General features: G+C 34.4%; 1 protein-coding gene across 4 annotated transcripts in view; it reads left to right on the top strand.

Annotated features, from left to right (window-relative positions):
* Smg5 (Smg5 nonsense mediated mRNA decay factor) overlaps positions 1–14117 on the top strand; it is a 535039-nt gene that overhangs the window by 58680 nt on the left and 462242 nt on the right. For all 4 annotated transcript variants that reach the window (XM_069823861.1, XM_069823860.1, XM_069823859.1 and 1 more), the window contains exon 5: positions 8781–8884. In XM_069823861.1, coding sequence (XP_069679962.1) covers positions 8781–8884 — 104 coding nt within the window. The remainder of the gene's footprint in view (positions 1–8780; positions 8885–14117) is intronic.

Below are 14117 nucleotides of genomic sequence, written 5' to 3'. Positions count from 1 at the left end.
TCCAAGATAACTGGTATTGTTCAACTTTGCCATCGTATCAAAATACTTAACAAAATTTTGACTTGAAATACTGCTACTGCTACTGCTGCTGCTGCTGCTGCTGCCACTGCAGCCTTCAAAAAAATATTCTTAATGCTTGGCTAGAAAAAGTAATGGAAGTGATTAAAGTAATCAATATATTAAATTGGTTTATAGATAAATATTTATTGCATGCAGAATTAAACAAATACGTTATAATTTGTTGAGTAAATTAGCAGTTTGTGTTTATGCTTATTTTTTAATGTAAAATATGAAAGTGCATATCTCATTTAATTAATATGGCATGGTCAAATACAATAAAAGTCTTTACACAGTATATTCACCTGTGTTTTCATTGAAGAATACTGAGTTAACTTTTACTTCCCAGAGTCCATTTGTTTCTTGTTTTTTAATTGTGAGAAATTTGCTCATTTATTCATGATTATCTTCGACTTAATTACTCTCTTTCTTCAGACATATTGTTCTATATCTTCTTCACTTTAATTCCTTATCTTCATATGGTACTTTATTTGTTTCCATCTATCTATTATTGACAGACAGGTCTACCATTCTTTCTTTTCCTCTCCTGTCTAGTGTGACATATTTCTCTCTTGTAATTATTGGATGAATACATTGAATGCTAAACAGTGAACTCAGTCTGACAAATAGGTGGGTTATTGGAGTACAGTAGACCAACTTCTATGCATTACTTCCATCCCCTTAAAATGTGCTATGGTTTGAAGCTATAATAAATACACAGAAATATGTGCTAAATAAAAGCAAAATATATAAATTATACAGAGGAAAATCACATGCTGTGGCTTCTTACAAGAGAACAACGAAACAATAACTACTGAAAGCTAGAAAATTGATATAATTAATAATTAAAGGCCGGATTTCTAAGCGAAATCAAACAGTAAAACAAGCAAGCAAATAAGCACGAAAAATGGTGAAAATAAGCACCAAAATAAGCAAAAACGAATACATGGAAACAGTAAAATAAGCACGAAAAATGGTGAAAATAAGCACCAAAATAAGGAAAAATCAATACACGGAAATATAATGATAAATGATTTGTTTCGTAGAACTCTTACCGTATTGAAGGCTGTTGCAGTATACAAGGAAGATCATCCTGAGATTTTCCTGTGTGAAACTCCTGCGTCTGTCAGTGAAAAATGATTTGTAAAGTGAAAGTGTTCTTTCGACATCGCATGACGTCACAGGCGCACGTGAAAAGCACCACAGTTCTTGTTCAGTGAATTCCCCTTCAATATCGGTTTCTTCACCAGAAAGTTTTTTAGAAATTTGATACAGTGTTTTGTAACCAGAATTTTTCTGTAATACCTGACTGAGCTTGTCGGACGCAATTTTTGCAACCCTATGTGTTTCTGACGATAATGTTACCGAAATTTCGACTATCAGAGAAAGTAAATGTTCCAAGGAATTATCTCGAGCTTCCAACTTCTATAAAATTTTGGAGAAATGGATATTTTGTAGAAACGTTTATGGATGTACTGAATCTTTTCTTGGATGCTGTTTTTAGCAAAACATTCGTGGGCTGTGGCAATGCTGACTGCATCTTCTGCATTTAGGGAATTCAAAACATTTTTCACTTCCCTGAAATATTCCAACCTGTAACCATGTACCCCATCGAGTTAAGACTGGCTGACGAGGTAAAGACAAATTTGGAAGCAGTTCACGAAATTTTTTAATTCTTATCAGTGACTTTATACACACTTTCTTTATGCTGGAAACAAGAAGATCCATGTCTTTATACTGGCTTCTAACAGTTTGTGACACGATGTAAACCGTGAGCAAGGCACGTCAAGTGAACTAATTTAGGGTAAGGAACTTTTAATTTTAATCCAGCTCCCACTTTAACAATATATGGAGCAGCATTACTGAGAAATAACAATACATTGTCATACCGAACTCCTTCTAGCCACAAGAAAAGTAACAAGTCGTTGGAAAATTTTGCAACAGTGGAATGATTTACTTGGTCAAATATTTGTATATTAAGAAGAAATGATCTGCTGCCTGCTTTCATAGCACCAACTACAGCACTACATACCAATTATTCTAGCCCTCTTGCTACATACGCACTGTCCCGATGCATCTGTGGTTTCATGAATAGAAATCCATATGCGTTCATGCTTCAGTTTATCTTGAATATTACAAATTACTTCTTGGAAAACACCGTGGCATATAGTTTTTGCACAATGTAGATTAGTCCGGCACCCTTTTGTTTGTGTATTTTTCCAAAAATACTGGAAGCTGCACATTATTCAATTTTCACAATGGAATATCGCTAATGCTAAACATAAGTCTTTGAAAAATGTATCATCACTAGAACTTGATTGGTCACCCACATTGCTTTTAATCAGTTGCTGGTTTAACTTAGATTTATTCTTAAACCTCTCCTTATGCCACGTTGTATTAATATGCTGCACAATGTCATATTTTTTTCTTCGCAGAAACACACTTTTCACACACCAAACAAAATAAGACACTGAAAATATTACTTCCAAACTCATTTACGTAACCAAACTCATTTACATAAGAATGCTGATTGAGAGGTTTTTGTAGGTGCCATTCCTTTACTACAATAGCGAGCAATCACACACACCTTATTGAACCAACGCATGTTGCACAACTTGCACATTACAGCTTGAAACTCGGGAATTCACTATCCATGCACGTGACATCATTCTGATAACACGATAAGTACAATAACTGATTGACCTGCCTAGTCGCAGAAGCTTGGCGGGGAATCCCAAGGTTCTCTACAAATTAGAACTATGCAATATTATTTCACAGCATCCGGGACATACTCTAGCATTGCTTTCTTACGCATTCGACTGAAGTTAATTTTTTATTAGGAAATACCAAAAAAAAAAAAAAAAAAAAAAAATCAGTGATAAATGACGGCTAGGAGTGAAATATACACTTCTAAAGTTACAGTTTTGGGTAAAATATGCTGTTTTAATTAAAAATCGTAAAATAAGTAAGCAAAAACGTTTTCCTGCAAAATAAGCACTAACAAACATAGTTAAAACTGCTTATCTAGGTGTGTCTTACGAAGTATAACCTTTCTGCATACCTTTAAAAGTGTGGAGAAGAATATGCATTTTACTAGAAATCCAGGCTTTACTAATAATCAGGGAACGGATTTATATGGACTAAAAATATATGAAATATGTAAATATATATGTAGTTATTTTTACCAAAATATGGAATTAAATATGGATTTTTACCAAAATATGGAATTAAATATGGACTTAAAATTATAAAAAAATGACTATGTACGTTAAATATTGGTACATTTTAATCAAACTAAACAAAAAATATAATGGACGTACCTTATCTTCCAATGTAGTTTCAACAAAACACAATTTTTATTGTCTGTTACCATAACAATAGGTTACAAACATTTCTTTCAAGTGCTGAAAAGTGAATCTTCTTCTATTGTCTCTGAGGATAGATTTATACTGACTAAAAGAGCGTTCGACGTCACAAGAAGTAACTGGTACATAATTCAATTTCACAATGTCTGCTGGGGATAAGTCCAAGTTAATCTTCACTGTTGATTCACCACTCATCACAGCAACAACCTTTTGTAGTTCTTCATATCCAGGGTTTTTTGAAAGTACAGTGTCCACCTTAGCTCTTACTGCATCTGCAACTTTACCTCTACCACGATTCAGTTGTTCCACAGTACTATTTATAATTTCAAAACTTTCAGATAGTGAAAGGTGCCTATTTTGGAGACTTTTGAGCGTTTTTATGATGCATGAAAATGTATGCTGAATGTGAGCTAAGTCATTCTTCACACTTATGTCACAGGTAACTGTTTTCGCAGTATCAATTGAGACTGCATCTTCAGAGTCCAATGCAAGGAGAACATTGTTAATAGAGTCTATATGTTCGGCATAATATTCAACTGCTTCTAGCCATGTACCCCATCTAGTTAAAATTGGCTTTGGTGGCAATGGAATTTCAGGGTACATTTCTTTCAACACGTTAACTCTACTGGGAGCTTTGAGAAATACTTTTTTCACTGATGAAATCAACAAATCTACTTTAGGGAAATTGTCTCTGACCACTTCTGCCACACGATGAAATGCATGCGCCACACAAGTAAAATGAGTCAATTTAGGATATACAACAGATAATGCTTGTCCAGCTTTGACCATATAAGGGGCAGCATCGCTAATAAAGAATAACACATTATCGTACATAATACCCTTTGGCCACAGGATACCCATAGCTTCGTTGAACAGTTTAACTATAGTTTTGTTATTGCACTTTTCTAGAACATCACAATGTAAAAGAATTCGTTCAGAATATTGTTCACTTAACAAACCGATAACTACATTACCAACAAGTCTACCTTCTTTGTCGGGAGTCTCATCAATGGAAACCCAAATTGAACTATCTTTAATTTCATCTCTTATCTTCTGTATTGTCTCATCGTAGATGGATGGAGCATACGTCTTCCTAAGTGTTGACTCATCCGGGATTGTATGTTGAGTATATTTTTCAAGGAATTCCCTGAAGACCTTATTCTTTAGTTTGTAGAGAGGAATATCAGCAGAGATGAGAGAACGGCACAGGTCGATGTTAAACTCAGATCTTACATTCGATGTTGTTGGTTGTGTTAAAAACAATTGTCTCTGCTTGGAATTTAGTTGTTTGTTGGCCTGATGTTTACTAGTTGTAATGTGTTGTTGCACCAGGAACTTTTGTGTAGATGATACTGCACACTGACACAAATTACAAAATAATATTTTATTGTCAGTTGATAAACCATCTTCTTTAAATTCTGAAATGTAACTTGTTAGTTTTGATTTTAAATTGACTGAATGACGTACTTTTGGCATATTTACCGTCTTTATAGTATGATTTACAAAACTGAACCTATGTGTACTCTGACTGGCATTTAACTGTTGAGCTGCACAACTGAAGTCTGTTAAAAATTTTAAATTAAATTAATACAGTTTTGTAACTTACTTTCCCATTGTTGATAGGACTGCTAATTTTCAAATAACTCTGATGTTAAAGGGATTACTGAACATGTGTTTAAATCTCTATTGTTGAAATGTATTTTTAAAAGTTAATGGAATTTTGTTTTGTTTTATTGTTAAACCTAATATAATATGGACTGTTTTATATGAAATATGGAAAATATATGGAAATTAACGAAAATATGTACTAAACTCTAAAATATGGAAAAATATGGAAAATAAAAGTAGGATTTTTCAACCCTACACATTGTGAAACATAAAGATAATGCAAAATATAAATTATATTAGCTTTATAAGTAAATATGTATTTACATATAAATCCTTTCCCTGCTAATAATATAACGCAGTATTGCGGGTAATTATATTCAGAGATAGACGTTTATATAAGAATTTTAAATAGTTCATTCCAATATGTGTGCAAAATAAACTATAAATGCTTATGGCTGGATGGTTAGTCTCTCTGCCTTCAGCCATGGTGACCTGGGTTCAGCCCTTGTCTAGGTCAGGGTGGAATTTGTGGGGGAAAAAAACTGATGCTGAGGGGTTTTTTCTCGTCACCATTACCATCCACCACTCTACATTTACCCTTCACTCTTGCGAGTCTGAAGCCAGTCCTTAAGAAAAAATAAAAAATGGCTGTAAAGTTGTACACACTTATGTCTAATAAAGATATTTAAAGAATGAACTTTTGGAGAATATTTGTAAAGTATTCTCGTTGCTGGAAAATATACAAAGCAAATGTTAGCAAAAAATAATTTCACATTGCGATTTGCTGATGCGGCATTTTGCATAATCTGATTAAGCTGATGTGAATAGCAATGAACATAAGCTGCGTCTGGATAAGTTTGCTTGATCAATGCTTGAACACCATGTAATGAGCCACTCATGACTGAAGCACCATCATATGTTTGAGCGATCAGTTTCCTGGGACAAGCTCCTAAATGACAGTCATGCTCATGTGTTATGCTTTTAGCCAGAGATGGTGCATCATGACCAGTAGGAACAATGAAGTCCCAGAATCTTTCAAGAGGTTTGTTGTAATGAAGTCCCAGAATCTTTCAAGAGGTTTGTTATGGTTATATCTGTAAATAACCACCATCTGAAATTTGTTGTAGATACCACTTGTTTCATCTGCAATAACAGCTAGAATGTTCGCAGCTTTTATTTGCCATGAAATCTCTTCATGACAGACTTATAGCATAAATGCCAAACGGTCGTTTTGAATGGTTTTTGACGTCCCCTTGAAACTGTTGCATTTTCTGGGGTGAGTCTTTAGAGTGTTGTCTAGCTCAGCACTGAACTTTATGAGACCACGAAATATGCCTGGATTAGAAGATGAATCCATTTCATCGTGACCTCTCAGTGCTAATTGAAAGGAGCCACAGAATCTAATACAATTGATGATGAATGATGATATTTAGCACATATCTATTATTGGCTACTTTCTGATTTTTCTCATCTTCTCCACAGAGCACAGCAGTTTTAGATGAAGTAGTGAAAAAACTGTAGTAACTTTCGAGGAATATCACTTTTCTTGATGTCGTACAAAATTTTGTCGAATAGCCTTTTGAGAAAATTAATTCCATATGTTGATGAAGTTATTGTGGATCATCAGTGTGGTTTTAGGCGTAACAGATCGACTATTGATCAAATTTTTTGTATTCGACAGATATTGGAGAAAAAATGGGAGTATAAGGGTACAGTACATGAGTTATTCATAGATTTCAAAAAGGCGTATGACTCGGTTAAGAGAGAAGTTTATATAATATTCTTATTGAATTTGGTATTCCCAAGAAACTAGTTAGATTAATTAAAATGTGTCTTAGTGAAACTTACAGCAGAGTCCGTATAGGCCAGATTCTATCTGATGCTTTTCCAATTCACTGCAGGCTAAAGCAAGGAGATGCACTATCACCTTTACTTTTTAATTTCGCTCTAGAATATGCCATTAGGAAAGTTCAGGATAACACAGAGGGTTTTGAATTGAACGGGTTACATTAGGCTTCTTGTCTATGCGGATGACGTGAATATGTTAGGAGAAAATCCACAAACGATTAGGGAAAACGCGGAAATTCTACTTGAAGCAAGTAAAACAATAGGGTTGGAAGTAAATCCCGAAAAGACAAAGTATATGATTATGTCTCGTGACGAGAATATTGTACGAAATGGAACTATAAAAATTGGAGATTCATCCTTCGAAGAGGTGGAAAAATTCAAATATCTTGGAGCAACAGTAACAAATATAAATGACACTCAGGAGGAAATTAAACACAGAATAAATATGGGAAATGCGTGTTATTATTCGGTTGAGAAGCTTTTGTCATCTAGTCTGCTGTCAAAAAATCTGAAAGTAAGAATTTATAAAACAGTTATATTACTGGTTGTTCTGTATGGCTGTGAAACTTGGACTCTCACTTTGAGAGAGGAACAGAGATTAAGGGTGTTTGAGAATAAGGTTCTTAGGAAAATATTTGGGGCTAAGAGGGATGAAGTTACAGGAGAATGGAGAAAGTTACACAACGCAGAGCTGCACGCATTGTATTCTTCACCTGACATAATTAGAAACATGAAATCCAGACGTTTGAGATGGCAGAGTATGTAGCACGTATGGGCGAATCCAGAAATGCATATAGAGTGTTAGTTGGGAGGCTGGAGGGAAAAAGACCTTTGGGGAGGCCGAGACGTAGATGGGAGGATAATATTAAAATGGATTTGAGGGAGGTGGGATATGATGATAGAGAGTGGATTAATCTTGCTCAGGATAGGGATCAATGGCGGGCTTATGTGAGGGTGGCAATGAACCTCCGGGTTCCTTAAAAGCCAGTAAGTAAGTAAGTGAAAAAACTACTACCAAGATCTGTTTCAACTAGATGGAACCTTCAATCAAGGAGTGTGAATACCATATATGAATACAGAGATGATCTTATTGACTGTATGAGGGCAATTCAGGATGAAAATACAATATCAAACCTTTCTACCATTTCACAAGCCTGTGGTTTCGAAGAGATTCTCAGGAATTAGAATCTGTGCTTTTTCTTACATAATGTCTTCGATTAAATGTATACATTATGTCGTGAATTGTTTTAAGTGGGAGGGGAAACAGTTGTGGTGGATTATGCAAGTGACACTTTGATCGCACTTTTCGTATAGTTAGTAAATTGTGGAAATAATGACATTTTGAATATTGAATCTACCATAAGAATTACTGTGACTATTACTTTTGTACCTTATGGCCTGTGTTGAATTTTCAATAACTAAATGTAAATATAACCCTCTTATAGAAATGGTACCTAACTATAGCATAGTAAATTATAACTTTATCTTGGCAGTTCTTTATATCTGTGTATGTATGTATATATTGTATCACCTTGGGATATTAAGAAATATGTTGATATGACTTTGTTATGGGGAAGTAATTTGTGCATACCAGAATATGTTACTGATTTTATTTTTTACGTAGAACTATGATTTCCCTTCACTAGGTATAGGTAGAGTGGTAACTCAGGAATTGACCATCACATAAAAATGCAATCCCCTCTTTCTACTACTGCTCACTAATGACCACACTATTTTATTCTAGTGCTGAGGTCATGAAAGCATGGAGTTGTACCTTCATGTCCCCCAAACACCTTCTTGGACTGTAAAGGGCATATCTGTACCTTTATAGATATGTAACATGTTTTACTTATTTGTGCAATCTAAATAACAGGAAGTTCTATATGACTTGTATGTTCACAGGCTTCGAATTTGAATGTGGATATTGGTATGCCTCATAATCAACTTGGGACATTGTCAGGAACTCGCAATTATGGATTGGATGCAGCATACCACTATATGCGCTGGTGAGATTCTGTAATGTATCATTATTACCATAAAGTCAATAAGCCATCATTACCACCACCACTAATGCCAATCACTGTTTCCTCTCCATTTTCTGTTTTCATTCGTTAAAAACATATGGTGATGTCAAGAAAGCATTTTGTTATTTTTTACTCATATCTTCATTTAAAATGCTCTTATTGTTAATCTATTGTACGGTATTGTATTATAATATTGTGTGACAAAAGTTGCTTGCCAAATGGAATGCATTATTCTATTTGGAAATAATTGCTATCTTTCGTTTATATTTTATGTTTTGTGATTTAATTGTAAAATTGGCCATTGTAAACAAGAATGCTACAGTTAGTTTGTGTTTTGTTTATTGTTTCAAGTTAATGAGAGCTGAAGGAGAGCTCATTATTATTTTTAGTTGTAATTTATAATGATTCAGAGTTATCATGTTGACTCCTGAACAGTGAGTGGAGCTAAAACGAGTTTCGTTATTGTCATTCAGATATTCCAAAACCATCACACCAATTCATAGGCAGTTTATTACATAAATTTCAAACAAGGTTTAGTGTGGTTGACATGAATCAATGTGATTGTCCTAAAGGTACAGTAATTACACATTGCTACTTTTGCTGCACAACTTTTCCACTGCATCTGCATAAGTTGTGTGCTGTGTTCACACACAAACCAAAAGTATTATGTTGTATGGTACTTTTCATGTTACTCGTGCTGCAAAGTTGCAACTGGAAGTAGTGAGCCTTCCATAGCAACTTTGCATGTCTGTGTTGACTTTTCAATGTATTTTGTTTATGTTCACACTAGGATTTCAGATGATGAAATTCAAGCAACAGCTTACATGTAACCTTTTTCAATTATGAAACTCAGAATAAAATGTTAAAAGTACAAAAAACAGAAATAATAAAAACAGAGAATGATGTAAAGTTACAATCTCCTTTGAGAACTAAGATTAAAGGGATTGAATAATGTTCTAAGAACTTTTTGCGAGTATCAGGAAGATTATTATTATTATTTTTTTTTTTTACTGCTCCTTATTGTATTGGTCTCGAAGAGTGTGCAGTTCATTTTGAACATCTTCTGAAATTTGCATTGAACTAGCAGTTCCTATTAAAGTCAACTGCCTTTTACTTTTTGTTGTGAAAATATGTATTTGCAAATTCCTTAAGCACTCTCTTGATTCATGTCGGTCTGTCATTTATTTTTCTGTCCTAACTAGTACTGAAAATTGTCATTATTTTTATTCTAAAACTGATAAAACTTCATTATACTTCAATGAGAACTAGTGTTGAGAGTTACATGCACTAAAAACTCTAAAATATGCTGTTAAAAAGGCCAAAATGTACACTTAAGCCTGTACTGTATATGCACTGAAAGCTGAAGAGCCTGCAAACTTACAGTAGTACAGAATCTCACGTAAAACAAAACACTAGCCTATAATGGGGAATATAACCTCTCTCGTGGCTGAGTGGTTAGCCTCTCTTCCTTCCAAGTTGGTGACATGCCCCGACTTAACCATCTAACTTTGGACTGACATGTTAGCTCTGTGTATTGTTCATCAATGTTCTCCAAAAAAAAAAGTGGTAAATTGACAATAGTTACTAACAGGAGGACGAATAATATTGACAATTTGTATCACAGTTTGCATGATATGATTCATTTTTAATGTTTTTGCAGACACTGCTTCCTGATGTATTATACAATGTACACCTGTGAAGTTTACAGCTAGCACCTTCAACCCTACTAATTTTTCTGCATATTTAGCTGTAACACCATTTTTGAACCCACCCTACAAGCAGCACCAACATTGGTGATAGTGATAAATTTCTTCCAATTGAGTGCTGTAGATTTCATAACTTATACTAAATACCATTGCTGTAGTATTCTGTTTGAAAAGTATTACTTCTAGAAGTTCCTATTAGGTCATGTACTTCATCCACACCTCGAATAAACACTGCTAAATTATGCCACGTCTTGTATGTCAGTGCTGTCGTCGTCTGCTATAGAAAATGCAATAAAATTGGCTGCAAGTTTCATTGTTATTCTTTTAAATATCCTAAAATTTCACTGATGTGCACAGCAGTTGTGTTCCTTGAGAGGCTTAGATTTGAACATGATTACTTTTTTTTCTGGACGTACTAATTCTGCAGCAGCAACCAAACACACTATTAAAAACTCTCCCTCACTGAAGGGTTTTGATGCACACTCTGTTTTATGTGATAATATAAAAGATGGTGTAATAACAGTCTCGATGACTTTATTTGCCTGTTTAAACAAGTTCTATTGGTTTGACTATTCACTTTATAATTTATTGACTTACCCACATGTGCTTGACCGATATATTTGCCATACTATTCACAATGTTTAGGGTCATAATGGCATTTCACGTTGTATTCTTTTATTACAGAAACAACAGATATACAACTAAAATATGTATTCGTACCATTATTATTGTTAGAATAGAAATACGAAATTTCCAGTGTTTCGCTGAACACTCTACAGTCCTTGTCAATGTTTTTCTTTACACCATTTTTATTTACTGAGACTAATTTTTAATCTCAGAGAAGCAAATTATCGTCAGATGTTACCTTTAAAGTGAGTAACTGCAGATTGAGAGGCAGAGTGTTTTGTGTCTTGTGAACTTGGGTACAGGTTTAACTCGTGACACTATAAATCTGATGTCATAACTCACGTTCAACAAAGACAAACGGAACTGTTTCTGCATCCGTCTACTGGTACCACCTGCTGGATTGGGAGTGAACTACTATCTACATGCTGTATAGTCTTGTTTTTCTAGGAGTGAACATATTATCTTTGATGGCAGAATGAAAGACAACTTACTGTAGCTGATCTCATTCAATTATTTGAACTGATGGTTATTCTGTGTTGGACTAATTAATTACTAATACCTTCCAAGGAGAGGTATTCTGTTCTTTGATTTATTTAGTTATATTTGGTTCCTATAATCCATTAGGCGCAAACTTATTAATATTATATTAGGGCCAAACTTAATATAAATTTCATATTTAGTCGAGGGCCATTTGGAATGATATCGCAGGCCATACGTTTTGACACTCCCGTGATAGACAATCAAATGTAGGACTGTCGAGTACTTTCTCCGATCAATTCATCATTATATCTGGCATCCTCCAGGGCTCTACATTAGGTCTTCTTCTATTTTTAGTCTTCATTAGTGATACATGCAAAAGAATAAGTTCTGATTGTCTGTTATTTGCTGATGATCTAAAAATTTTTTAGAATCAAAACTTAAGCTCTCAAGCTCGTCAAGATGACATCAACTTAATTGCTAAATGGTCAGAAGATAACGGAATGAAAATTAACCAACCCAAAACTAATGTAGTAACATTTTCTAGAAAAATTGTACACTATAATTCAACTATTATCTAAATAAAGTTTTAATAAACAGTAAAGAGTGCATAAGAGTCCTCAGTGTGTTAATTAAGAGTAAACTGTATTTTCACAATCAGATTGATATATATATATATATATATATATATATATATACAGGGCAATGCACAAAAGTTTTACCAACACTGAGGTGAAATGGAGCAAAAACTGTAAATAAAAAAACAGGGTCAGACTTATAGTCAAGTCGCTACATATTATTGAACATCTGTAATTAGGGGCAAAATTTAATATCACTACACAAAACACACAAAATGGATACAGTTTCCACTCTTGTAACTGCATACTTGTTGTAAACTTTGTTCTGTTCGTCACCTCTTAGTTTTACAAGAGATTTTCAAATCTGTCTCCTTCTCAGGGGAGACGGGATAGACATTGCCTACCCAAAAGTCACGAAATAATTCATACTACATGTATCTATTATAATTTCCTTATACATACATACGCACGCACACACACACACACACACACACACACACACACGCACACATGCACGCCCGCACGCGCATACACACACACACACACACAGTGTTCTGCCAAGGGCAGATCTTTCTCTGCAAACCCAACATTCTCCAATCTTTCCTATATTTTGCCTTCCTCTTAGTCTCCATCTATGATCCACTTATCTTTATGTTGTTTATCATTTGATATCTTCTTCTGCTCCGAACTCTTCTCCTGTTCACCATTCCTTCCAGTGCATCCTTCAGTAAGCAGTTTCTCCTCAGCCTGTGACCTAACCAATAATTTCCTTATATGTTCTTTGTAAATTTCTAAACAGATTTTTTATAACTTCTGATAAAATTAATAAAGTTTCGTATAATTGTTCATAAAAGAATAAAATCAGCAGTAAAAAATGTCGAATTTATCAGTGACAGGTTATCGTATTTAGTACTTAAGGGTAGATGGTGCGATATCTTAGTTATAAATGCTCACGCCCCTACAGAAGAGAAAGACGACCATATAAAGGATAGCTTCTAAGAGGAATTGGAACCTACTTTTGATCAGGTACCTAGATATCACACGAAAATTTTATTGGGGGATTTCAATGCTAAAGCAGGATGGGAGGATATTTCTAAACCAATTATTGGAAAAAAGAGCTTACACGTAACTAGTAATGACAATGGAATTCGGTTAGTCAGTTTTGCGACATCAGAAAATTTAATTGTCAAAAGTACAACATTTCCTCATAAGGATATACATAAATATACTTGGACTTCTCAAGATGGATTGACACATAACCAGATAGATCACATCTTGTTAGATAAAAGAAGACATACTATTATATTAGACATTCGAACTTTCAGGGGTGCAGACTGTAATTCTGACCATTATTTGGTAATTGGAGAATTAAGAGAAAGACTATCAGTAGTCAAGCAAGTAGAGCAACAAGTTAATATTAGTAGATTCAATATCCTGAAATTAAAGGACGAGGAAACTAAGCAACATTATCAGGTCGAAATTTCAAATAGGTTTGCCACTTTAGAAAGCTCCGACGAAGTTGAGAAAGAGTTAGATGTTAATAGTGTATGGAAAAATACAGGGGCGTATTTTGCGGACTACTGGGGCTACCGGCGGTAGCCCAAGGAAATTACAAAAGAAAAAGTTTATAATATAACATAATGTAATAATTTTGAATTACCGTATTAGTTTTACCACAGTAATTAAAATTAAAGTAATTGTTAGATTTATATGCGCTCTCTGCTCTCGAAAAGAAACAAGTTGTCAAGGTGGCATCACTGGAGAAACCGCTGCTACGAAGGGTAGCCTGTGACCATTCCACTCACGTCGCACAACTCCCTGTCCCCC

This window comes from Periplaneta americana, chromosome 4 (genome assembly GCF_040183065.1).
Source record: "Periplaneta americana isolate PAMFEO1 chromosome 4, P.americana_PAMFEO1_priV1, whole genome shotgun sequence".
NCBI lineage: Eukaryota > Metazoa > Arthropoda > Insecta > Blattodea > Blattidae > Periplaneta > Periplaneta americana.
This window is presented reverse-complemented; position numbering and strand designations above follow the sequence as displayed.